Raw genomic sequence first — 27,803 nt, 5'->3', positions numbered from 1 at the left:
TCACTTCAATGAGCCAGCCCCATCATTTGACAACCCTGATTATCAGGAGATAGGTGATGAGGAGTATTGGGAGGGGTCTGAAGACCCTCTGACACATGAGTGTCAGTCCCAGGAGGACTGGACAGGTGGACTTGGGGATGCCAGTGGTCTGGACACCTCGCCAGACACTGGCTTTGTCTCACCTCCTACCGTGGCTACGGAGGAGGGGGCAACCTACAGTGTGGTGTTGACGCGGGTGGCCAAGGCCTTGAGCTCCCCGTCGCGGCCGTGAGGACTAACCTGCTCACTTAGGTCCTTAAACCGCAGTCAAGCTCGGCTGACCCTCTGCTGCCGTTTAATGAGGTCTTGACTGACGTTCTTTTGGGCACTTGGTCCAGGCCCGCTACAGGTTCGCCTGTAGAAAGGAACGTGGCCAGACGCCACTGCCCGCCCCCGGACGACCCATGTTTCCTGTCCACCCACCCCACCCCCGAGAGCCTAGTCATCCAAGCCTCAAATTCCCAAACCGCATTCCCGTCTGCTCCGCCAGACAGGGAATCCAAGAGGTATGAGCAGTACGGCAAGAAGGTATTCTCCTCCCTGAGTCTGGGACTGCGGTCTTCCAACACCACATGCCTCTTGGGCTGCTACACCCACTCTCTCTGGGACACAGTCGCGAAATTGCTGCCAGAGTGCCCGTTGGAGGTACAGGCCAAACTCGGCCAGGCCCTTGTGGAAGGCTTGGATGCAGCAAGGTATTCTATCTGGTGTGGGCTGGATACCACCGGCTCACTAGGCAGAGCGAAGGCAACGACGGTGGCGATTCATCACCATGCCTGGTTGAGGTCCGCCTACTTTTCGGCCGATGTCCAGAATGCACTCATGGACATGCCGTTTGATGGCCGTCGCCTTTTTGGCGACAAGGCAGACCACGCTCTTGAGCGCTTTAAGGACTCCAGGGCTACGGCCAGGTCCTTTGGCCTCTCGGCCCGCACCAGCAAACGGGTGCCTTTCGCTCCTTTTGTGGGCAAGGAAGGGGCCCCCCCCACACGTGCTGCCAGCCACACACCGCAGACTAACATCCAACGCGGTGGCGGCTGTGGAAACCGCCGTGTAGGTGGTCGGGGAAAACGGCGAGGCCATTCCACACCTTCCCCCGCGGCATCTGCCTCGAAACCCTCCTAGTCCGTGCTTCCAGGCCCATGTGACGCCAGTGGGGGGCAGGGTTCGTCATCACCTCCTCCACTGGTGCACTGTCACTTCAGACAGGTGGGTGCTGCAAATCGTCCAAAGGGGTTACTCCCTCCCCTTCGAGGCGATCCCTCCAGCCATGCCACCGCAATACCACCGCGTATCGGGGGATCATTTGCGACTTCTGCAGGAGGAAGTTACAGCCCTCTTGGCCAAGGGGGCCATCGAGCGCGTTCCTGGGCCAGAAGTAGGGTGTGGTTGTTACTCCCACTACTTTGTGGTACCCAAGAAGGGCAAAGGGGGCCTACGCCATATCTTGGATCTACGGAATGTGAATGGCTTCCTACGGAAGGAGAAGTTCAAAATGCTGACACTGGCTCAGGTCTTAGCTACCCTGGACCCAGGAGACTGGATGGTAGCCTTGGACTTGCAGGACGCTTATTTTCATATCCCCGTCCTGCCAGCCCACCGGCGCTACCTGCGGTTCACGGTAGGCCACGAGCACTTTCAGTTTACCGTGCTCCCCTTCGGCCTTACCAGCGCCCCACGGGTGTTCACGAAGGTGATGGCGGTGGTCGCAGCTTATCTGCGCAGGTTAGGGGTTTCAGTCTTCCCCTACCTCGACGACTGGTTGTTGAAGGCGGGCTCGCCCCAGGCAGTCGTCAGCCACCTCCAGACTACGGCAGACCTCCTGCACCAGCTGGGGTTTTTCATCAATGTGCCGAAGTCACACCTGTGCCCCTCTCAGACGCTCCTCTTCATCGGAGCGGTTCTCGACTCTGCGCAGTTTCGGGTTTTTCCCCCCGAACAGCGGGTCCGGGATATTCAGGCTCTGATTCCACTCTTTCAGCCTTTATCCCAGGTCTCGGTCAGGTTGACGCTGTGGCTTCTGGGGCTAATGGCTTCCTGCATCCTTCTGGTGCATCACGCCCGGTGGCGGATGCAGGCTCTGCAGTGGGACCTGAAGTTTCAGTGGGCAACCTGTCCGACGATGTCCTGATCTTGTAGGGCACTGCGAGACAGCTGCAGTGGTGGCTCACGGACCGCGATTGGGTCAGCGGCAGATCCCTGTCCCTACCCCAACCGGAGCACTTAGTTGTGACGGACGCGTCCCTCCAGGGCTGGGAAGGCCACATGGGAGAGGCGGAGATCAGAGGCCTCTGGTCTCCGGCGGAGTCCCGGCTCCATATCAACCTTGTGGAGCTGCGGGTAATTCGTCTAGCACTGAAGGTATTCCTCCCTTCTGTCCGGGGGAGTGTAGTGCAGGTGTTCACGGACAAAACCACCGCCATGTAGTACTGCAACAAACAGGGCGGGGTGGGGTCGTGGACCCTTTGCTAGGAGGCTCTGCGCCTCTGGCAGTGGCTGGAACATCAGGCATGACCCTGATGGTTCAACACCTGGCAGGTTCTCTGAACGCCAGGGGGGACGAACTCAGCCGCCGGTGCATGATGGATCACGACTGGCGTCTGAACTCGGACGTGGCGCAAGGTCTCTTTCTGAAGTGGGGAGAGCCTTGGTTAGATCTATTCGCCACAGAAGAAAACGCACAATTTCATCAGTTCTGCTCGTTGGAATTTCCAAGGCGGCACTCGCTCGGAGACGCTTTTCATCGCGAGTGGAGTTGCGGTCTATTGTACGCCTTTCCGCCTATACCACTTCTGCCCAGAGTGCTGAAGAAGATCAAACGCGACCGGGCCCAAGTCATCCTTGTGACTCCGGACTGGGCACAAAGGTACTGGTATCCCGAGCTACTCAGTATCTCAGTCGATCCCCCGGTTTGTCTGCCTCTTCAGGAGGACCTTCTGTCGCAGCAGCAGGGGACGGTCCTCCACCCGAACATGTCCAGTCTCCACTTCCATGCTTGGAGATTGAGCTGTGACAGTTTAGGCCATTTGACTTGCCTCCTGAAGTCTGTAATGTTATTCTGGCAGCCAGGCGTCCCTCCACAAAGTCGGTATACACCTGCAGGTGGAACAAATTTGTTGCATGATGCACAGCAAAGGCTGTGGATCCTCTCTCTGCCCCTCTTTCTGAGGTTCTTCTCTTCCTTCTTTTTCTTGCCCAGCAGGGCTCTGCTCTGGGCACTATCAAGGGCTACCTTTCTGCCCTTCCAGCCTTTCTGAGGCTGCCTGATCAACCTTCTTTGTTCAAGTCCCCTATTGTTACTCGTTTTCTGAAGGGCATCACACACATGTTTCCCTCTGTTCCGTTTGTGATGCCCCAGTGGGACTTGAACCTTGTCCTTACTTTTCTGATGTGTGCTCCCTATGAGCCACTTCACAACTGTCCTCTCCGCCTTCTTACTCTGAAGACTGCTTTCCTGGTTGCCATCACCTCTGCCAGGAGAGTGAGTGAGCTCCAGGCTCTTTCCTCCAAACCTCCTTTCCTGTCTGTCCATCCGGACATGGTTGTGTTGCGGACAAGACCCTCTTTCCTGCCCAAGGTTGTCACGGCCTTCCACATCGGGCAGTCCATCACCTTGCCCACCTTCTTTCCGCCACCGCATCCCTCTAAAGAGGAAGAGCGGCTCCACCGTCTGGACCCAAAACGTGCGATTTCATTCTATTTGGATGGCACACGCCAGTTCCGGGTGGATGACCAACTCTTTGTTGGTTACGTTGGCGCTAAGAAAGGTCATGCAGTGCACAAGAGGACCATCTCTCGGTGGGTTGTCTTGTGTATCAAGGCTTGTTACTCCTTGGCAAAAAAGGAGCCTCCTGTTGGGCTGAGGGCCCATTCCACTCGGGCTACGGCGGCTACTACTGCCCTGGGCCGGGGAGTCCGCTTGCAGGACATTTTTCAGGCAGCTACGTGGGCCTTGCTGCACACGATCGCAAGACACTACTGCCTGGACAGGCAAATCCGGAGGGATGGCTTCTTTGGCCGTTCCGTCCTCCAGGACTTTCTGGTGTGATTATTGGTTCGCAGACCCACCACCGAGGTTGGTATTGTTGGGGTATCTATTCTAAGGTAAGGAATCTAATACTAACCTGTTTCTTTCAGATGAACAAGTTACTTACCTTCGGTAACGATATATCTGTAAGAAACAGTAGTTAGTATTAGATTCCTTACCGCCCCACCCATCCTCCCCGTTCTGCGAACCGATATCTAGGGTTAAGGTCATTCCCTTTCAGGACCCTCGTTTCAATGGCACCAGTGTTGGTTTTTAACATGGCTCTGCATCTCTGGCGCGGAAAAGCTGTGTCTAAGAACTGACGTCAGCACGCGGAGGCGGCGTCTAAGTACTCCGATGATGTCATCACGGCGCCCACGACGCCGACGACGGATGCGGAGACGCAGACGCCTACCGACGCGCAAGGGTACTGCTACGCAAAAATTCCCGGATCCAGTCTGACGCCTCGAGATATTCTAAGGTAAGGAATCTCACACTAACTACTGTTTCTTACAGATATATCGTTACCGAAGGTAAGTAACTTGTTTGACACCCCTTAATGAACTCACCTCCAAGAAAATGCCTAAGAAAGTTCAGTGGACAGTTAGCTGTCAGAAGGCTTCTGGTGACCTGAAGCAAACCATGTGCTTTGCACCAATTCTGCAAAGTTCTGACTACATCAAACCATTCATTGTCCAGACAGATGCTGAGATAGGAGTAGGTGCAGTCTTGTCTTATCTTAACTTAATGCAGAGGGCCAGGATCAACCAGAAGCTTTTATCAGCAGAAGGCTGACCCTCGGGGAGAAGCATTGGTCAGCTATTGATAGGGAGGCCTTTGCTGTTGTCTGTGCCTGAAGAAGTTAAGGCACACCTGTTTGGCACTTTCTCCATTGTTCATAAGCCTCTCTTATGGCTTAAACGGATGAAGGGTGAAAACCCCAAAGTTTTGAGGTGGTCCATTTCCCTACAAGGGGTGGATTTTTCAGTGGAACATAGATTCCAACGCCGATGGACTTTCAGGATATTTTCATTTGGAAAATGAAGACTTAACTGGGCAAATTTTGCCTCATGTCATGACATTTGGGCATAAGGGGTTGCCTAGGAAAGTAGGATCTGTGTTTATGGTTAACCCAACTTTTTGCCTGGTCTCAGTGTGTTTTGAATGTAGTTTGCTGGCATCCCGCTAATCAAACCCCAGCATCTGTGCACTCTCTCCAAAAATGGCTTTTGTATGTACTTTATTACCTCCACATTTGGTTACTGGTGTACCCTTGTAAGTCCCTAGTATGTGTTACTAAAGTACCCAGGGCATAGGTACACCAGGGGTCTCCCATGTGCTGCAGCATGTATTGTGCCAACCATGGGAGTCCACTTACACTCAGACTACATGTCTGCCATTTCAGCCTGTGTAGCGTTGTGCTTGCAACTCTCACGACAGATACACATTTTCTTACATCTGAGGTCAATACACTTAAAACCGATAAGTCACCCCTAAGGAAGACCCTTCTGTCCTAAGGGCAGGGTGCTTGGTTATAAGTGTGACGGTGCCCCTGCATGAGCAGGACACCCCTACAAACCCTGGAGTGGATTCTACAGGCTTTGTAAGTGCAGTCAGCCATTTTAAGATATATAATGAAAATCAGTGATTACGAATTGGCCATTTATATAATGGCTGAGCCGAACCTGGTCATGTTTGGAATCAAACATGTTGGAATCATACCCCAACCCCGATTCCTGTGTTGGAAGTATGATCCCATGTATTGGGGGGCCCTCGGGGAAGCCCCCTTTACTCCTGGTTCCAGCCTTTCAGGGTCTGCCAGCAAGCTAGTGCTGCTGCACACCACAGACACTGTTCTGCCCTCATGCTGATGAGCTGAGCTCGAGCAGGGGAAGGCAGAACAATAGGTTTCCTATCACTGGGAGGTGTGACCACCTTCCAGACAGGACTTCAGTGTATTGGGCTAGGGTGGGAGCGCTTTCCAGCACAAATAGACTGCATTGAAGGACATGTGGTGCCCTCCTTGCATACTCCAGTTTGAGCTAGTTCAGGAACCCATGGTTGCTGCTCTGAAGCCAAACTAGGCAAAGGACAGGGAAGTATCCTCCCCTCCAGTCCTTCCTATGGGAGGTATCCCCAAGTCATTCCAACTTTTTCCCTGGGTGTTTAAGGGCTCCCCAGGGAGTGGGTCCTCAGATTTGTCATGGAACAAGACTCACCTCTGAAATCAAGGACTTTGACTGGAACCAAGACTGCACCAAGGAAGAGTCCTGCTGCTCCTGGTCTTGCTGTTTTTCTTGCCTTTTGCCTCATCTGTTTCTGTGCTTCGCTCTAGTTCTCCAGAAGACCTGTGGGCATCAAGTATTTCCAAAGAAATCTCACTTGGAGAGAAGCAGTCACTCCCCTGCATCTACAGGCACTGCAAGAAAGTCCTATGAACTTCCAGAGACTCAGTAACACAGGTGGGGATTATGTGACTCTCAGAGGCCTGGCCTCTTTTCCCTGCAATTTGTAGGGCAGAATCCCTTGTTCGAGCCGCTGGAACCGAACCCCTGCGCACCGAGTCAACTTGCCATTGCAAGGTTTGCTGGCTCTGTACTCCACAGATCTTCAGGCTGCAAGAAGCTCCAGCATCTAGCACCTCGTCCCTTGAAGATTAGCATCCTCACTACATACCTTGCACCATGAACCTCCACCTTTGGTGAGATGCCTGAGTTCCTCTTGCGACTTCTGTGTCTTTGGCCTGTTGATCCCCTCAAGGGATATTCTCCTGCTTTGGTCGGCTCCCTGCTTGTTCCGGACCTGCTCTGACTCTCCTGCACTTGGGAAGTCCCTTGGGCTTTGCTGGTCCCAACTATTGCATCTTGTCATCTTCCACTGAAGTTGTGGCTACCAAAGCTTGTTGGTGCTCCCGCTGGACACCTACTACCTAGACACCAACATCCGACAATGGACAACTAGTGTACAGCTCCTGGTCTTTCTCAGCATCGCCTGTTCATCACAGCTGCAGCAGCAAGGTCCTCGTCAACTCTCCTGAGCTCCCTGCCAAGGGTCGTCATTGTGCTTTCTATGCCTCCTGGTTACCTACGAATGACATAGACGTTGTCCCCTCTGCTTGCAAGTTCTCCTCTTCACAAATCAACCCTTGGATTCCACCGTTGCCTACAGGAAATTCAGATTTCACTTCAACATGCACCCTGCTTCCCTGGTCTAGGTAACCTGCCTCCTAGGGCATCCACTGGTGGGTTGGCTCACCAACCTTCCATCCTCCAAAGGGTTTCTTCGGTGTCCTATGGGAAGGGTCCTACTTCTTTAAAACTGCAACCGCAACATCTCCATAGACTTCCATTAGGCACGCAGCTGTATTTCCATTCTGCACACAGCCTCGGTGAGGGTCCTGAATACTTACCTAGGATGGTTCCCGATTCTCCCAGCTCCTCTGAGTCTTTTGGTCCAAGTTCCGTTCTTCTTTGCAGTTCGCATTCCACTTCTTTAGTATATGGTTTGGTATCCCCCTGGAGACCATTGTATATTTGTATCTGATTTCTGTGAAGTATTTTCATGTGTATTGTTGATATATCTAGCTAGGGGATATACCAATGTGATAGTGGTTGTGTTGTCTGATAAATAGACTTTATTTTTCTAAACGCTGTGTGGTTCCTTTTCATCTAATCTACACCACTATTGATTAAATGTCTGAACACAAGATGCTTTACACTCCTTCAAGGTAGGCCTTAAGGCTCCTTTCTACCGATACCACTGTGAGAGCCCAAGGTTATCAAAGACACCTAAAATCACCATATGGGGTGCCTGGATTAGTGCAAGGTGCATCACTCTTTTAAGAGTGCACCATATACTAAGCACCCTTCTACAGGCACCATGACTAGCAGGCACAAAAATAAAATCAACAGTAGAGTTAAGACCTCTTCCCTTAACCCCTTCGCTGCTGATGACGAGCTCAGCTCGTCATCAGCCACGGTGGTCGTGTGCGGATGACGAGCTGAGCTCGTCATCTAACGCGGCTTTTGGAAAAAAGCCGCACAGTGCAAAAATAACCGCCGCAGTGATGCGGTTAAAGGCTGACACTAAGTTGGGAGAGTTATACTCGTACTTAGTCAAATGGTTGAAAATATTGAATTTTGACAGCATGAAATGTAAAATATCACCTTGACAGTAGTAAGTAAAATGTGCCTGCTCTAGATCTATGAGGGGAATCATTTTTCCCTATAATGGTGCTACATAATGAACAAGGACAGGTGTTGAAATCCCCTAATTAACATAATAATCGTTAGGTAAAAGCACTGAGCCGTTAGGAAATCTTTCGTAAACGATTTTTACCTCTATCTCCAGAGGCTCGCCCAATGAGTGTGAATTATAAACATTAATTACCAGCACCCTTCTCTTTGGGGAAAAGATAATAGAATCCTTAGGATATTTCTTGAATTGTAGAGCACTATCTCCGTATCACAGCCTAGACCCAGGCTCACGAAAGTCACCAGCCCCACCCCCTTTGCTCTACCATGTTTAAAGGGATTGGCCTTAACATGAAAAGCTGCATACCCATCGAAAAATGAGCACCCCACAACATCCCAAGTCTCTTGGAGGCAAACAATCCCATAAGATTTGAGCAGACGAATCCAGTGATCATCAGATAAAACTGATCATATCCACATTCCAAAACAGTATCCCAAGAGTATTGTAAGTCCTCAGTGAGACCTCATTGCCCCTAGGGACCACACTCCTATTAACTTTCTTTGGATGTTCACTCTCAGAGACAACTATCAAAGGAGAACCAGACTCCCACTTGTCAATTCAATCAATGTCCGCTAGTGCGTTAAAATGATTGTGTTGGGATCCCTAATGGGGTAACCAGGCCAATATTTAGGGCTGTTGACAAAGGGATCCCTCGAAGCACCCAGTTACTGTCCCGAGCAGCACAACGGTCTGGTTTATACAAGCAGTAGTAGTAGTAAAGCTTTATTTCGATATAGAAACATATCATAAAAGCAAACATGACAGCATAAAAACAATAGTCGAAACAGAGCAATTTACAATTCATATTGCCATTAAAAACATTTCATATTTACACGAGAGAATCTTAAAATTTATGAAAAATGAAAAAGGGAGACTTTACTGTATCGTCAGTTGTTTAGCAGATCTTATGCGCCAAGCCCAGCCTAGGAATTTAGCCAAACAAATGGCAAAAAAGGGTCTTGTATCTGAGAGCAGTATTCTTATAGCTTCCAGATGTGAGCGAGTTCCCAGGCTCCTACAAAGAGGCTTCAACCACCTCCGTCTAGGGGCCATATACACTCGACACTCAAATAGAAAGTGTGCGACAGATTCAATTTTTAGCTCGCAGAATGGGCAATAGGGTACAGTTTGCAGTGGTGGTTTCCAGGTAGAGGTAAACTGACATAGAGGTAAGACCCCAACCCTGAATTTAAAATATAATGCCCTATCATGTGAACTGTGAATCAAATCCAAATATGGTTCTCTGGAGGGGATATCTTTAACCATCAAGAAATTGGCAACAGATCTTGGGTGATTTGATTTACCAAGTCTCTCGTTATCCACCCAAGACCAGTAAGTCTTCTTCAGTTCTTGTTTAGGAGGTGCTGTTTTATTTTCCCACGCCGCTCCTAGACCGAGCTTGTACAATGCCCTCTTAACCTCTCTGAGCCAGGTGATCTTATGCCAGCCAGGTAAGGACAGTACATCTTTTAAGGCGTCTGCATAGCTGAGGAGTTCGGGGACGTTCCAAATTCTAGACCATAGTAGTAAAGGGCGTAATTTAGCTTGCTCGCAGATTGGACGAGTACCTGAGTCAAGCAAGAGGGGGATTGTGGGGGTGCTCTGGGGTAGCCTCATCAGGTCTTTATGAAATTTATTTTCTAGGTGGGCCAAAGTATCCACTCTCTGGGTACCCCAAAGTTCTGCGCCATACAGTGCTGCACTCACAACCCTACCCCTATAAATATCAAGAAGTGCCCGAATAGGTTTTATGGAGGAAGCACGCTGCTCTTTAAGTAAAGCACCAACAACCCTCTTATGGGTTAGAAACACTTTTTGGTGATGGGCCTTCCAGCTCATACTATCACAAAGACGTATGCCTAGATAGTCAAATTCTTTGACCCGTTCTAATGTGACAGAGTCTAGAGTGGGGGGTTTAACAGATTTTTTAGGGCTGTTGAGGACAAGAAATTTGGTCTTGCCAATATTTATGGCCAGTCCCTTGGTGTCACAGAAGGCCTTGAAGCTGGAAAGTAGTGACTGTATGCCTGCAGGTGATTTCGAAATCAGGAGGGTGTCGTCCGCAAACAGGAGCGTCGGGATTTTCCTTCCAGCCAGGGATGGTGCATCTGCAGGATGTTGAAGAAGGTGCTCCACCACTCCATTGACGTAAAGCGAAAACAGAGTGGGGGCAAGCACACACCCCTGGCGGACGCCCCTGTCTACTGGAATACACTGGGTTTTTTCTCCCTGGGCACCCCATCTGATTTGGGCAAAGTTGTTTTCATGAAATTTTATCAACAAGGCCAACAAGTAGGGAGGTAGACCTAACTCGTCAAGGACCTTCCACAATAAGGCTCTTGGAACCAGGTCGAAGGCTGTTTTTAAGTCTATGAAGACTAAGTATAAGCTGCCCCCTCCTAGCACCACTACCTTCCAATAGAGCATTAAAAGGCGGAATGTCTGCTCGACGGTGCCTGTCCCTGATCTAAAACCCGCTTGGAAATCAGACAATATCTGGTTTTCATCCACCCACTCCAGAATCCTGCCCAATACCACTTTCCCCGCAACCTTTTGCGTTGAATCCAGCAAACTGATGGGGCGGTAATTGGCTGGGTCTTCCCTGCTACCCTTCTTGAAAATGGGGACTACTTCAGCGCCCCTCCAAGAGTCAGGGAAAGACCCCCCCAACCTAACCTCATTAAGAAGAGCAGCAATTAATCTGCTCCAAAATGGGGGATTATTTTTTATCAGATCGCCCGGGATCCCGTCAGGTCCTGCCGCTTTGTTAGAAACAGTACACCTGATTGCCTTCTCTACTTCCAAGGTGGTAAATAGGACTTCATTTGGTGGGAGATCTGTGGAACTGAGCCTTGGGAGCGGGTCTAGTTGCGGAGGCCCTGTCTGAGCCGAATACAATTTCGAAAAGTGGGCAAACCAGGCAACACCAGGGATATTACAAGTCAGTTGTTGATCAATGGGCTTGTCTCTTGATCTTAGCAAGTCCCAGAACCCCTTAGCATCTTTCCTTGTGCTTGCCTCCGTTAGGTCACGCCAAAAGTTGAAATCATATGTCCGCTTGGCCTCAGTCACGGTTTTCCTATAAAGTTTCCTTGCAGACCTGATGGTAGCTTGGTCTTTTCCTTTTACTGCAGCAACAAGATCACCCTTAGCAAGTCGACACTTTGCTGTGAACCACTTTTCACTTGTTCTCAGGGCCCCCTTTGAAGCAGTTCTAGAGCTGGGTTTGGAAATGATGAACAGCCCACTTAGTGCCGTTACAGTCTCCGTAAATAACGATAAAAACATCTTGCTATCGCTATTAGTGCTATCAAGCCTGGATTCAGCCTCTAGTAAGATGGTTTCAGCTTGTGACATCCTAGCCTCATCCGCTGAGACTCTTGCCCATTTAAGACGTCTGCCACAGTTTGAGGGAAGAATCTCATGTGAAGCTTTCCATAACTGGTTGGTAGTTTCTTGAGACCCAGTTTGCCAGGGGACAGAAATGGTTAAAGCGAGAGGGTTGTGGTCGCTGTCACAGGTCTCTATAACCTCCATGTCTTGATGATATGGCCAGAGGTTATAGTTAAGCATAACAAAGTCAATTCTGGATGAGTGGCCCGTCCTATTGTATGTATGGGATCTGATTTAGAACGCCCATTCGTTGCTCTCAAGTTATACTCCATGCAAAGAGCATTTATATCGATTGCCTTTTGTGTCCATTTAGGGATCGGTTCGAGGTTCAAAATAGGGATGCCCCTCCTGTTATCCTCATCGTTGGTATCCAGAATATCTTCTTTGGCTAAAGGCTCAAAACAGCAATTAAAATCGCCAGCCAGCAGGACGAGAGAGTCGGCGTCACAGGCAGACAGGTTATTGCTTAAGCCCAAAGAGTTTAGAGATCCTCCGTTCCTGTTGCCCCTTAAGTAGAGATTAAATAGTTCTAGTTTCCTTCCCCCTTTGTAGTGCAGTGTTAGCCATTGAAGGTCAGACGTTTCGGTGGTCCTTTGAGAAACACTGAGGTCTAGTGCTATGTTGATCCAGATAAGAAGACCACCGGATGGGCGTCCTTTAGAACCTTGGTGACATACAGCCGGAACATAGAAGGTCGAGAACCCCACTCTATGTCTAGGTTCCTGGCACCATGTTTCCTGTAACAAGCAAATGTCATAGGGTGCCAGGAAGGTGTTCCATTCCGGGTTATCAAAGTTACGTGCAAGGCCAGCCACATTCCAGCTTAAGACCCTCAGTGAAGAATCGCCTGGAGAGGCAGCTCTATCAGGCCGGTCGATCTCCATTGGATTAGGTTGTACAGGAGGAGGGGGGATCGAACAGGAGCTGTCAGGCCTCGTTTCCACTCTTTTGCAATCTAAAATAGCCATTTTGATCGGTTCCATGCCCCGGGGCAAGAGAGTCAAAAGCCCGGCTTGCTAGTTGGAGGGCCGTTGGTTGGATTTCCAACTATGTCTGTAGCCTGTGGAGACGATGCTTTTTCTAGTTGTGGGCATGCAGGGAACATAGAAAGTCAATCGACCTCCTCCAGGCCTCCAAATCTATTGTAGGTTGAAAGGCCATTCCAGTGTAAAAGAGTATTCTTTTGCCTCGTGAGATGGGTGTTCCATGGGTGGTGCTGCACCAAGGACCAGTTATCCGCTTGGGTATGCACTTGGCGTGGGGGATAAAAATAGGATAGCGGCCTTGGTATGACTAAAGAATCTTCACTAGTTGGCCAGGAGCAGATATGGTGCGCCGTATGTGGGTCTTCAAAAGTTACAACTACACAGTCCCCTTGTTTAGATTTCTTGGTTGGGCCCACCCAGGGTATTCTACGGACCATCATTACTCGGCTTCGTTTGCCATTGGGAATCGGTCTGTTGACGTTGAGCCAGTGCATAGTTTTATTTTTCAATGACCAGTGGTTTTCGTGTTGGTCAGTGCCGATCGCAGGGACGCCTGTCAACACGACCACGTAGTCATTGGCCTCTGGTGGAAGGTCTATATAGCCTCCTCTAAAATTTTCTTTTGGACGAGGACCCTGGGTTTCGGCAGGATGGGGTCTGGCGGATGCTACCAGGTTTGGATTTACTTTTTCAGGCTTAGAGTTCCGTGTGGGAATCTGCGGTTTGATAGCCTGAGGTTTAGCGGTTATGGAAACTTGATCCACAGCCACAGTCCTCGGCTTAGGAACAGGCCTTACAGCAACAGGTACTGGTGGGGGGTGCTGCTCAGCTTGCAAAACAGGGGCTGGCGAATGTGGGTCAGATAAGGACACGCCCTGGTTTTCAAGACTTCTCAGGCCAAGAGTGGCCAGAGCAATAATGCTCTTCTCCATCTCGAGTAGATTGTTTTCTATCCTAGACAATCTTAAGTCGAGTGGTGAGAGAAGTTTTTTTAATGATTCCCAGACTTGATCTATAAATTCCTTATCATTCCTTCCCTGGTCCTGTACCTGCGCCCCCTCGTCTTCTGGGATGGTGTTGGCTGGACCCTCTCCCATACTTTGGCATACTGACTGTGTGCTCGAGGAACCCTCAGGTAAAACATTACATGCCTGAGCGTTGGTCAATGTGAGCTGGTGGGAGACTGCCACCTTTGCCTTTTTACGAGAATAGGCTGAGCGTGATTGGCGTTTTCTTTTGGGTTGTGCACCACTAACACGGGAAGTAGTTGGGAATACTTGGGGAGGGGGATTAAGGGTGGGGGTCTGGGCGTGAGAAGGTGCAGGGAAACTTAGCTCTTCTGTAATGCGTGATTGTTCTAAGGGCGGAGTGAGGGTGGAAGTAATCGGGGGCTGGTGTAAATCAACCTGAGTGGTAATACTATTTGGGCGGGCGGGGCGTGCTGGAGTGACAGCAGAGGCTATATGTCCTAAGGATGATTTTTTCGAAAGGGCAATTACCTCGGACAGCCTACGTGCAGCTACCAATTCTAGGGATACCCGGGTTTGAAGTTTAGATATTTCTTCATCGATGGCTATATTTGTGCGGGTGATGAAGTCGTCCATAGGGCCACAGATTTGTGAACCACCTTTGGAGGCTTTGCTACGTGTCATCCTAGTACTCATGGTGCTTACGATGAGATCAGGGACGTCCCTCGACTTACTAATTAGGGAGCTTCAGTTTCAGCTAACCGGTCTCAGCACGATGATACAATAACAAGCAGGTTTAGGAGCAATAAGGGGGGTGGGCCAGGGCCGTCCTCTGCCGTCCTCGAACGGCCTCAAACGGCCCGCTCTTAGCCCGGTCTTTGCTCCGGGCTGAGTCCCGCGCTGCAGGAGGAGTAACCCCAGATATAGCAGAGTCTGAGGGCAGTGGGCGGGCCGGCAGGGAGAGCGGACCGGAAGTGGTCAGCGGTCTCTCAGGGACTCCTGGGAATTGGAGTCCCTGATACGCTCGCAGCCCTGCAGCCCTCTGCTAGCGTTTGTCTCCCACTCCACTCCTCCTCTACTTGGCAGGCGAAGCGGCACCCGCGGAGCGGGTGCGGCGAGCTTCAGGCAAAGTCCTCCTCCAGATATCCAGGCACAAATGGCAGGTAAGCGCGACCCAGCTATGCGCTACACAGTTAGGGTGTCCCAATGAAGGTTATGCTGGCGGGGCTTTAAGAATCCCTCCGGTGGGCAGTGGGCGGGCCGGCAGGGAGAGCGGACCGGAAGTGGTCAGCGGTCTCTCAGGGACTCCTGGGAATTGGAGTCCCTGATACGCTCGCAGCCCTGCAGCCCTCTGCTAGCGTTTGTCTCCCACTCCACTCCTCCTCTACTTGGCAGGCGAAGCGGCACCCGCGGAGCGGGTGCGGCGAGCTTCAGGCAAAGTCCTCCTCCAGATATCCAGGCACAAATGGCAGGTAAGCGCGACCCAGCTATGCGCTACACAGTTAGGGTGTCCCAATGAAGGTTATGCTGGCGGGGCTTTAAGAATCCCTCCGGTGGGCAGTGGGCGGGCCGGCAGGGAGAGCGGACCGGAAGTGGTCAGCGGTCTCTCAGGGACTCCTGGGAATTGGAGTCCCTGATACGCTCGCAGCCCTGCAGCCCTCTGCTAGCGTTTGTCTCCCACTCCACTCCTCCTCTACTTGGCAGGCGAAGCGGCACCCATGGAGCGGGTCCTGCGAGCTTCAGGCAAAGTCCTCCTCCAGATATCCAGGCACAAATGGCAGGTAAGCGCGACCCAGCTATGCGCTACACAGTTAGGTTATACAAATAAACAACAGGCAACAACACAATATTGATGTGATCCGATACATAGTGGAGTCTATCTAAGTCATAAGGTTGTGTCTGGAGGTTATGGAAAAGCTTGACATGGATGCAAAGTCATAGTGAAGAGGTCTCATCTAGATCACTGTGTATATAGTTTTTACATGTATATTTATTAATGAACCAGTTACTTTTTGGAATATGTGGTCTGTGTCACTAGGCGGGGTTTTTAATTAACTCTGGTCCACAGACAGATGTGGGTTGTTTAAACACAGTGATTGAAATGCACACCTCAGATGAATTGAAATAGAAATTCTGAACAATTGAGTGATGTTGCAAATTTCCATTTTTCAGAAGGGAGTTTATCTATTTAGACTGAGAATGCCTACTCCCCGATTTGTCACCTGTTAATTGCCGGCTTTTTGGCTTTAAAGTGCCCTTTTGAGCAGAAACTTAATAGGGTCAATATGCAGGAACACCAGGCTACATGAAATCGAGTCAGAGTCGTAGCCTGACGTAGGGCTAATGCTCTGCCGACTTGTAATTAGCCTTTAAATGAGACCAACCACTCACTGCCTTCATAGAAGCTTTACACCTGCTCTACAATAGAATATTGAATTAATTCCATCAATTCTATTTATGTTACTGTCAGTTACCAGTTATGATAGAGGGTCTGATTTAAAGTTTGGCAAATGGATTACTCCGCCACAAATGTCACGGATTATTCTGTCACAAATGTGAAGGGTGTCGCCTCCATCTTATTACAAGTGCATTATATGTCACTTGTATTAAGGAAAACTGGATATCAATCATGTTTACGATGGAGAACCAAACTCTAAATCAGGCCCACAGTTTGTTAACCAGCCGGGTAGGTGGTGAAATGAAGTCCATTTTTTTGTAAAGCGCGAACAATTACCCGAGGGTGTCAAGGCGCTGGGGGCCGTTGGGAAGATTAAGCAAGGTAATGCCCAGAGTCACATGGTGCTGGGCTAACCTGCTGCCGGTGATGGAACCGTGAGCCCCCATGTTCCAGAGTAAGGCGCCCTGGCTGCTGAGCCACACCTCTACCCAGGTGGTAAATTATAACTGATTACAGTAGCTTTGTTTGTATTGTATTTGTTCTGACTCTCATGCCTACTTTTGTTTGGTTGACAGCCTGAATTCAAGAAGTTGCTCTATGGCCTCTGTTTCTTCCATGCACTGGTTCAAGAAAGGAGGAAATTTGGACCCCTGGGCTGGAACATCCCATATGAATTTAATGAAACGGATCTGAGAATTAGTGTTCAGCAGCTGCATATGTTTCTCAACCAGTATGAGGTGAGTATCATTAAGAGAAAATACATATCGTATTTGTTGTGAAGACAAAGATTTTTCTTTACAAGGTTCATTGCATCCTGTTGCTTGTATATGACTGTAGAGTGCATGTTACAAGGAGCCCAAATACTGTAGTGTAGGCAAAAAATACTACTTCCATTGATCTGTCACATTTCAAATTCCGTTAGACATTCTGAGCCAGAATAGATACAGAGCTCCCAAGTAAACATTAGTGTACTTTCTCGTTATAACTTTCAAAAGTTGAGCTTTCGTAAAAGTTCATAACCAAGTAAGCATTCTCTCAGCGTTTCAATACAGACCGCCAAATAAAACAGCAATCCAGCAGGTTCCGTCAAGAATACCTTATGAAAACATTCACAGCAAGACATCTAAAAACAGAGTACCATGCGAAAGCACCCCCTTTCCACAAAGCTAAGTTACCCTTGCTCGTACAAACCAGTTTCCACTTCCAGACAAGCTGGCTATTGTTTGCTGCAGAAAAAAATCCCTTCTGGTGGTTGGTAGCAGAGTGTACATACGCCATTTGCATTGGAGCCGGATAAAGTTAAGCTTTCGTTTATACATTCCAATGAACCGACCATTAGAGAGTCAAATAAGTGCGGCCGAGTCACAAAAGCAGTTATGAGTGCGGGAAGTAGTACTACAGGAGTACTGTTTAGCGCCCGTGAATCGGCCCCGCAACGTCTTACTCCCTATATGTGAAGTGCAAAGTGGCCACAGTCCTTAGTTATACGACCTGTGTATACATATTGAGCGAGGATTCCCATATTATTTCTATTTGAGATGTTTTGTTGCTATTTCATCAACGCATGTAAGAGTACGTGAAAGAATACTCCAAGGGTATTAGACGAGGACTCTTTCACGTACTTTTACATACCTTCCCGAATCTGCCTCCAGGCTTTTAGTTTCGAGCGAGAGAGCAGTTGTCATACGTGTGTCATGCGATCCAGTCACTTAGTAAAACATCACAATGATTCTACAAAATACTTTAAAATGTATTTATATAGCTACAGGTTTTCACAGCTCTCATCTTTTCTTTTGGTGGGGGAATAAATCAGAAATCTGCAGTACATATGCAGAGATTACTGTAACATATATCTAGTGAAAATAGCATATTGTGCTGCATTGGTTCTGCAATGCTTTGACTGTTCAGAAAATATAAAACCAAAAAAAATAGAAATGTGAAAAATGAGATCTAGTGTAAAGAGTAAACTGAAACTTTTTTTCCATGAGTTATCGTGGCTTACTAGTTAAATTCACGTGTAACAAGCACCTTTGTTCAGAATAAGACAATTGCTCTGCGAAGCAGGGAACTGATTTTTCTGTAACGATAGTCGTACAGCCTCACAAGTTACGCCACACCTCACTGTTTCTCCATAATCTGGTATATGTACAAGAGTGAGATTTAAATTGTCAACTAGGGTGTACATAGGTGAAATCTCCCATTGTAATGACTACCAGTATACTTTGCTATGTACAACACCAATAATATTACCAATATTTTCCATTACTTCTGACCCCACCCTTGTTCATCCCAGCCATTATTATTGAGTTCCACTTCTGAGACTGGAGCTCACCGAATCAACGCCTCAAACCACCTAGCCTCGGTGCCACAAAAGTGTCCAGCAATTATAGCATCCTTCTAAACTATCCAAGCCATAACTGCAGGCCTGAGTTGCCCAAGGATGGCCGGGGGTCGTGTGGAATGAGATAAGGCAGTGTTAGATTAGGAGTAATGAAGATTATTGTTTAATATTTAAATCTCCATGCCTTTTCTCCATTCCAGTGAGTACTACTGAGGAATAAAGTAGCACCCACAGTCACCTTCAATGCTCACTAGCCACACAGATACCTGCCAATGGGGAAACACCTGTAAATCCTGCATGCCAACAGGAGAACACAAGTGGGTGATACTGGAATTATTATGTTGGTGCTAAAATCAAGCTATCTCAGACCAGCCCTTGTAACTTAGAACACAAACATGCAAGGGGAAATTCCCCAATAGAAGGCTACAAATTCCAGAAAGATGAATGTTCCTGTTGCCAAGAGCAACTCAACATTCAAGCTATCAGCCTTGAATATGCAAATGTCCACCAACAAAAAAGAAGTACATCATGTGAGGATATCCACAGGCCAAAGCTACTTATGCCAGAGCGAACCAAGAAGTAGCCACCTGACACATACTCTTCAGAATGAACAAAGAAACAAAAGATTGACCCCCAACTAGTGCAACCTGCATCAGTGGAGCAGGAATAAATAAGGGAAAGAGATGCAAAGATGGAATGGGCCACTCACCAGGACAAATCGCCACCAGACCAAGATAAAAGTAGGTATACAGGGCTTGTATCCACACATGAAACTTCACTTAGCATGCTACAGCTTTTTCAGAACCCTAGGGCCACCTCCTTTAATATCTCAATGTGGTCAATGTTCACTACTCAGCTGACATGTAAGGAATTCTTTCATGAGGGTAGTGGGCAGTGCTTACTTTTAGCCCCTGATTCCTGTTGGGTCACACTGGCATTCATTTTGGGGAACTGCCACTTACTTTTCCTCATCAGACTTTGACGCAGAGAGAAAAACACAAAAGGAGAAGAGGAAGAGAAATATGGAAAAACAGTGACATATGGAGAAAGCAGGGATGTAAAGAACTTGCAAGTGTGAAATAATGGGACAGGGATAGTATGGTGGTGAAAAAAAGAAAGAAGCATGAGGTGGAATCAAGACTATGCAGTCTGAGTATTTGCAATCCTGAAATTTGTGAGCTCTGGCCACGGGCTTTTGAGAGAAAATTTGGGATCTGGCACTTAATCTTTTCCAAACTAAGCACTGGTAGTGAGTCACCAGGGCACCAGATGAAGAACTCCGAGCCTCCTTCTACAAGACTGAAAGACAAATATGATATCAAAGGAGAGAGAAAACCCCTAATCCTGTTGGTACCTCCAATCCTATTGAAATGATGTGAATAGGAAAGGAAAAAAGTAGAAGGTACTGATGTTGAAAGGAAGAAAGGGTAAGAATTCTTGAACCATACTCAACAATAGACCTATCTGCTCAAAGTCTAGCCTATCAAGTGCACCAGAGCCCACAGAAACAAGAGAGGAGTAGGCACTTAGTGAACCTCCATCATGGCAAGGCGCTTGTTTCTGAAGGAAAGGGACCAAGCCCAGCATAACTACATAGAAGACATGGGGGGGCGGAGCTTGCTAGCGTCGATGGCGCACGCTTGACTCTAGAGCTCCGCGCCATCGCCTACACTATCCTGCCTATATCCTGTCTGGACGGACCCTGGAGGCTGGAAATTGCGCCCCCACCTAGCTGAACACCTCCGGTATCCTTTGCAGGCGTTATCCCCCCTGCTCCACCCCTGTAGCCCCAGCGAGAGGTGGCAACGGACTGCGGCGGCTAGGCCCTGAGGCCGCGGACCTCGGGTGAGCGCGCGCCGCCCTGCGTCACCTGACGTGCGGCGCCGCGGCGGGACCTGACCCGGCGGCTGCTTTGCCCTGCGGAACGGCCTAGGAGGCAGCAACGAGACTAGCAGAGAATAGCAGCGGCACGTCCCCACTGCCGACCACACTTCAGGGACGCTACGTGATCACGGTACGGTGCCCGTCTTGGTGGTGAGTGGGGGCTCCTGGCCTGCGCCCTCGTGGAGCACCCTTTCTCGTTGGCCTCCCCCCTCCTCCCTGGATGGCGAGAAGTAGCCGATAGCTACCCGGACTTTGCCCCCTGCACTGCTAACTCTGCTGCCCCTGGGGAGCTTGGTGGGCCCTGAGAGCTGACCTGAAGAGGCGTCAGGTGAAGGATATGGATTGACCGGAGGCGCTCTCACTGGGCGGTGTAGCTGAGTTACTGCTGTCCCACTACTGCTCAGTCTGCGGAGTGGCTGCGCCACCATTAATTGGGAGTCGCGACGCGGCCCCAGACGGCGAAGGGTGGCCTCCCTTGGGTGCTGCACTGAGGAGGCCTGTGGCGGCGTTGCGACTAGTGTTTGCAGCGGAACACAACTAGAGGGTCACGCTGAGGACATTACTGATCCTGCTGCCTGCTGCCTGGCGCTGCTCATCGCGGGTGGTGGCTTCTACCTACTTTGGAGCGACCCCTCGTTCCACGATGGGCAAAGGCGATAAATCACAAAGCAAGCTTCCCTTTGAGAGCCGCCGCACCAAGTCCTCGGATGCTCCAGAACCTGATGGCGCACCCATGTCCAAGGGCAACGACAGTACGATTTACTCGGATATAAAAGGCTTGCTGATCACCATGGAGAAGGGCCTACAGGACAGCATGGCATCCATTAGCACCAAGATTGATGCGCTCACCTATCTGATGGATCGCATGGCGGAGCGCGTCAATAAACACGCGGAGCACCTGGACATGTCCGAGAGGCGCTTGCTCGAAGTGGAGGAGGCCCAAACGGAATTGGATAAGGACCGTCATCAGATTGGAAAGCTTCTTCAGGTGATACAAGACAAGTCGGAGGACTTGGAAGCCCGTTCGCGTCGGTCTAACATACGGATCACTGGAGTGGCCGAGAAAAGCCAAACCGGAAAAATGGAACTATTCGTTGAAAAACTTCTACGCTTGTTGCTTGGGGATGACGTCTTCTCACCAATGTTTATTGTGTAGAGGGCGCACCGCACGCTGGGCTCGCAACCCCGCCCAGGGTTTCCCCCAAGGCCTATAATCGTGAAACTCTTGAACAATAGGGATCGAGACACGGCCCTTCGGGATGCTCACGAAAAGGGGAACCTGCAATACGAGGGCTCAACGATTTCCATATATCCGGACTTTACGGCAAAGGTTCAGGAAGAGCGTAAGTGTTTTGCCTCATATAAAAAACAGCTGAGGGATCTGGGGCTGGACTATGCCATGCTGTACCAGCGAAGTCGAGAATTAACCGGCAGGGCCATTCCCACTTCTTCACGGACCCAAAAGATCTCCAAAAGACACTGAAGGTGTGGACTAAGGAACATCGGAGAGACCTCGGCACCCAGGCGGAAAGCGGGAATAACAACAGCCAACTGGATGAACAGTAATGAGAGAGAGGGTCGGTATGCTGATTGAGACTCAAGACAAGACTCACTCTGTGGGATAACGTTGTTCCTTTGATATGCCGCTCGACTTTGCTGGAACTACTGGTCCTGCTCCAGCCCGGGGGCAGCTAATGGGACTCCTGGAGGCACGCATGGACACGACCTACCTGGTTTAAAAGGTGAGATTATTCCGAACTGTATGAGTTTGTAATGCTGTTTTGTGACTATGTTAGACTATATGGACTAGTAAAACTCTCTGTGATGGAAGTGGGAGTAGATTCAACGTATACCAATATTGGGGTTTGTGCGCGCGAGAGGCCTCATATCTAAGGTGTTTGGTAAGACGTTACAGTACTGGGGTCTGTGTAGATTGTGTTGCAGGACGGTGGTGCTAGGGGCGGTCCTCAAGTCGTAACTTTTCTGAGTTGCTGACTTTTCCTCTGGTAACCTCGGCCTCAGCTCTGTGTGCATTTTTTGCTCCCTTGGGAGCCCTTTGTTGTTCGCAGGATACTTCTTCTTGGGAGGGGAGCGGACATGTCAGGCCAAGTTGGGGTTGGTCTACTGTGGGAGGGGGGTGGTGGGAATCAGGGACGGGTTTGCACAGTTTTTCAAGGCAAAATTTACCTATATCCTACTGACTCGGGACACATGTGGCACAGGCAGGCGACATCACATATGGCGGAACACATAATCTGCACCAATGGCGATGATGGCGGATAGCACAGATCGCATTACCCCGCCCAGGCTTAAAATTCTAACTTGGAATGTGCGAGGTCTCAATGACCACAGTAAGCTCAGGAATGTACTTAGTTTCCTACAGCGTCAACATGTCGATATTGCGCTAATTCAAGAGACACACCTTCCAAACAACAGTGGGATGCTAAAATGTAGAGGCCTGGAGGGAAACACAGCTACTGCCGGTTTCACAACTCATGCCAGGGGTGTGATGACTTGGGTAAAACCAAAATCCATACTGACGCAGTGCACACTAGTGGAGAACCCTGAGGGCAGATACGTCATATCCAGGTGTACTGGTCTTGGGCTGACCTTGGTAGTTATTAATACTTATGGCCCCAACTTTGATTTCCCAGAGTTTTATCAAGCCGTAGAGGCCAGGGCACGCCAACATGACCCGAATCTCCTGTTCTGGGGGGGGGGATATGAATCTCACCCTTGACCCTGCCCTAGATAGATCATCGGGACCACACCGTAGACTGTCAGCGGCAACGATAGAGTTACAGAGAGCTATGACCTGCCTGGGCCTTGAGGATGTATGGCGGTCCCGCTATCCGCACCAGGGAGGCTACACACGCTATTCCACCTACCATGACATACACACCAGAATAGACTACTTGCTGATTCCCTCCTGTAGAATGGGCTCGGTGGGTGACTGCAGGGTCCTACCTAGGACGTTATCGGATCACTCACCTGTACTCTCGGAGCTGCTGACACCAGGCAGATCCATCCCCCCTTTTACTTGGCAGTTCCCGCCATACTCGCTACTAGATCCAGTGTTTCGGGGGGAACTGGCGGATGCCATTGACACATTTTTTTAGGCTAATCTGGGATCGGTCGAGAGCTTTCAGACAGTCTGGGAGGCTTTTAAAGTGTATATACACGGTGTGGCTATGTCAAAGCACTCTGGGATACTTAAATCTATCAGGAAGAAGTTAGCCGAGCTGGAGAAACAGTTGGGGGTGTTGGAGAGGAGACTAAGAGAACAGGCAGACGAGACCATGATGGCTGACATCAACAGGCTCCGGTCTGAGTACCACGAGGAAGCAGATAGGGAAATCAAGCACATGGGGAAATACGCCACGGCCAGAATCTATGGAGAGCGTGATAGGCCTGGCGCCTTACTAGCCAGGATTATTGGAGGGACTAGAAAACGACACACCATTGTAGAAGTCAAATCACCAAATGGCGCTCTCCTTTCTGATCCCCTTGAAGTGGCGGGCGTCTTTATGGATTATTACTCGGAACTATACACATCGCGGGGTGGCGACCTCGATGATGACATTGAGGACTACCTTGACCATATAGACATCCCTATGCTATCGAACTTTGATAGGGAATTCCTTATGCAACCGATAGAGAGAGATAAATATCGGATGCTCTTGCTGCAATGAAATTGGGTAGTGCCCCTGGCGCAGACGGCCTTACAGCTGCATTTCATAAAGCCTTTAAAGACCAGCTCATCACACACTTGTCAGCCCTGTTCGACGATGTTTGCGTGGAGGGAAGTATGCCAGACTCCATGAGGGAGGCGCTCCTGATAACGATACTGAAGCCGGGTAAGCCCAGTGAGGACTGTTGCTCATACAGACCCCTCTCCTTGTTAAATGTTGATACAAAGCTGTTCGCCAAAGTTTTAGCTACCCGACTCGCCCTTCTGGCACCTGCCTTGGTCACCCCGGAGCAAGCGGGGTTTATCCCGAGTAGGAACCTGTCATACAACATCCGGACTGTCCTGGGTGTGCTACAGCATGTTCGACAGGATAGGAAGGCGTTGGCGGTCTTCCTTGACATGGCGAAGGCCTTCGACTCCGTTGAATGGTCGTTCATGAGAAAGGTTCTAACGAAGATGGGCCTCGGACAGCCTTTCATTCAAATGATAGGGGCATTGTACTTCCGACCTCGTGCCAGGCCTCGATTGAATGATTTGGTCACAGACTCGTTTCCCATCACGAGGGGTACTAGGCAGGGCTGCCCGCTCTCGCCCTTGTTATATGCCCTTGTGGCTGAACCCTTGGCCTGTGCCCTACGGGAATATCACAGTGCTAGGGGCGTTAGTTTCCCCAACTATCAGATAGTGGTGTCTATATATGCGGATGATACATTGCTTTATGTCCGCGACCCTGACATTAACCTGTCGCCTGTACTCTGGGAGGTGGTCCGCTTCGGCGCCTTGTCTGGATTAAAGGTTAACTGGTCAAAATCTCTGGCATTTCCCTTGACCCCAATTACTGAACCGACCACCATGGAATACCCACTCCAATGGACTACTGACACGATCAGATATTTGGGGGTCCAACTACACATAGACCCGGAGACCATGTTTCGGGCTAATTATGGCACTGCGTTCAGCAAACTAGAGGATGACGTGGAGGTCTGGTGTAAACTCCCCCTTTCCCTATTGGGTCGGATAGCCATTATGAAGATGGTGGTACTCCCAAGATTTCTTTTTCTGTTTTCTACCATCCCCATGGTGCTCCCGAGGGTGTTCTTCCAGAGGCTGCAACAATTATTAACGAAGCTTGCCGGGGCGGGGGGCCAACCCCGAGCTAAATGGTCGCTTCTCACTTTGCCCTACTCCATGGGTGGCCTGGGCGCTCCTGACCTTGAAGTGTACTACAGGGTTGCACAGGCCACACATCTACACACTTGGGTTCACAGGAACCGGGACTTACCACAAGTCACACTGGAGACCTTGTTCGCTAGGCCCCTCGCACTCCACCACACGATCTTTGAGCCCACAAATCGTAGGACTGGACTACTTGACTCTGTGACCTCTACGAAACATGCGTGGTATAACTTACACATCCAAGGTGGTGCGTTACTGTACTCCCCTATTATGCCTATTCACTGGGTGCGATGGTTGCCTCCTCTTCGGGAGAAGGGGGTAGTAGCTGCCATGTTGAACCTTAACATCAAGGTGGCAGGGGATCGGTTTGTTGAGGGAACTGTCAGGACCTGGGATCAGGTGATCACTGATTTGGAACCCCCGACTCCACTGCTGAGATTTCAGTACTACAGGGTCCGACATGCGCTCTCTGAGCTTCTGGGCGGAGACATGGCGGAGCGACCTGAGGTGCACGAGCTCACGTACGTACTTAAGGCCACCTCTCCCCAGAAACTGCAATCTCACTTGTACACACTGTCGCAAACGCATAGAGAACACACATACACTAAATCCCGGCTGGCATGGCAGACGAACTTGCAAATGGTACTTGATGATGATATGTAGAAATACTGTTGCACTGCCACTAAAGCACTTTCATTGAATGGCCAGCATCAGCTAATACATTTCAAATTTGTAAATAGAATATATTATACACCTGACAGACTCGGCCTGAGGGACACAGCGGACTGTGATAGATGCCGTGCCCCTGACGCGGGGTTTCTGCACCTGGCTTGGCAGTGCCCTGGAGTATGGGATTTCTGGAATAAGATCTTTCTTGAAATCAGTGCTGCGGTCGAAGCTGACAAAGCTACGGACCCGGGGATCGCCCTGTTGGGATACACCAAGCAGCTGCCGGTGCCTGTGCGTAGGCTAGTGGGTATGGGACTATTAATAGCGTGTAAAGTGGTAGCATGCTGCTGGATGAGAGGTCCTGCTCCGACCCCTGCGCGATGGGCACATGAGATGGTATACTGATGTACGCAATCTGAAAACTACTGCGAACTTCCCCCCCCCCACGAGTAGTCCCAAGAACTACTGGGGACTTTACCAAAAGTATCTGGCGCGGCAGGGGAATTTGGATGCTGCTGCTGAGGTGCAGGAGGGCTGAAATCTAGCAGGTGCTCTGGGTGCTGCCCCTGGGCTGCTTAATGCTTGTTGGTCCTGGCTCTGGGACCCTGTGGGGGTTGGAGTTGTTTCTGACTATTGTTTGTTGTATCTGCTGTACTACCTGCAATGTGTAATATATGCGCCGCCTGCCCTACTTCCTGGGTTGTTGGTTAAATGCCTGTGTACTCCCTGTCCTGTAGTAGGAAAGCGGATGTAGGTTAAGTGGATGCATTTTTGCCTCGAGGGGTGGGAGGGGGGCTTTGATGTTTCTTTCTGGGGCTACTGTTTGTCACCTTTCTGAAACTCTCAAAATAAACTAATTAAAAAAAAACTGCATAGAAGACATCTTTGGAGAATAAATCTGCAAGATCCAGAGAAACACAGCAATCTCCATGCTCAACTACAGAAGTGATACTGTAGTGTAGTTCCTATTTTCCCTATAGGCCCTTCACATTGGAATAACATAAACAGCAGTGTAGACGTAGGACTGCGGTCTTTTAGGTCTCTACTGACTATGTTAGACTTAATTTAGGTTTGCGCCAGCTAGCTCAGAGGTCACTGGAAACTTTCTTGAGTGAATAGGAAGTGATCAGCTTCCCTGGCTCAGACAAGAAGGGATTCAGCTTCCGACAACCGCATAAACATGACAACTTTGCTCCTCAGAATAAGAGTCAATCTCTAGGGTCGTGTGAAACAATAGACAGCTATTTCACTCAGTCAGTTGTGCAGATTTATTTTCACCAGAATGCAGAGAATAGAGAGACGGGCGTTTTCAATAAAATATATTATTTATTGAGCAGTCTTCCTTCTCATGCAAGAGAAATGAATTGCCACAATTGCAAGACTTGTTATTATGAAAAGTGCGTAAAGTAAAAGGAGTATTACGAAATAATACTGTAAAAGCATTGATATGGTTTCTTAGCCATAAGATAGTTAAAATGAATAAAAATACCTACATTCATATATACATTGGCTAACGACATCAACTGGTGCTTCTAACTACGCCTACCCCAGTGTACCTGACCTAAGCCTAATACAAGGGAGGGAGTATGTAGCAGTTTAAGTTAAGTTGGTTTTGCCAAGAGTTTGTTTCAAGAATTCTCTCTAAGTGTTTAGTCAGCACCGTACCTCTGGAATAGAATGCAGGAGGTCTGGTATCTCCTCTTTAGGACCCGATATCCCAGTCACCCGCAAGGGTAGGCTGGAAACGCCGGAGCTGGATTTTCTCGGCAGGAGAAAAGACAGCGTCTTTCTCAGCGCGTCAAGGAGGAGGGGCGGCGTCCGTGGGCTTCTCGCATCTGCTGGGCTCTGCAAGGGGACAGCCGATCTGCTCCAGTATTCACCACCACTGTGTGTTTGCTTAAGGCAACGTTGGTATATTTATTCCTGAAAGGTGCCGAGTTTGACGTAAGTTTTTGGACATAAGACGTCAATACAGAT

At 49.5% G+C, this 27,803-nt stretch overlaps 1 protein-coding gene across 1 annotated transcript in view; it reads left to right on the top strand.

The window, feature by feature from the left end:
* Positions 1-27,803, top strand: part of DNAH7 (dynein axonemal heavy chain 7) — a 1,812,153-nt gene that overhangs the window by 1,425,384 nt on the left and 358,966 nt on the right. Inside the window, exon 57 of the mRNA XM_086955398.1 lies at positions 16,641-16,802. Within this exon, the coding sequence (XP_086811524.1) occupies positions 16,641-16,802 (162 nt within the window). The remainder of the gene's footprint in view (positions 1-16,640; positions 16,803-27,803) is intronic.

Source organism: Lissotriton vulgaris, chromosome 2_1 (assembly GCF_964263255.1).
Source record: "Lissotriton vulgaris chromosome 2_1, aLisVul1.2, whole genome shotgun sequence".
NCBI classification, from domain to species: domain Eukaryota; kingdom Metazoa; phylum Chordata; class Amphibia; order Caudata; family Salamandridae; genus Lissotriton; species Lissotriton vulgaris.
This window is presented reverse-complemented; position numbering and strand designations above follow the sequence as displayed.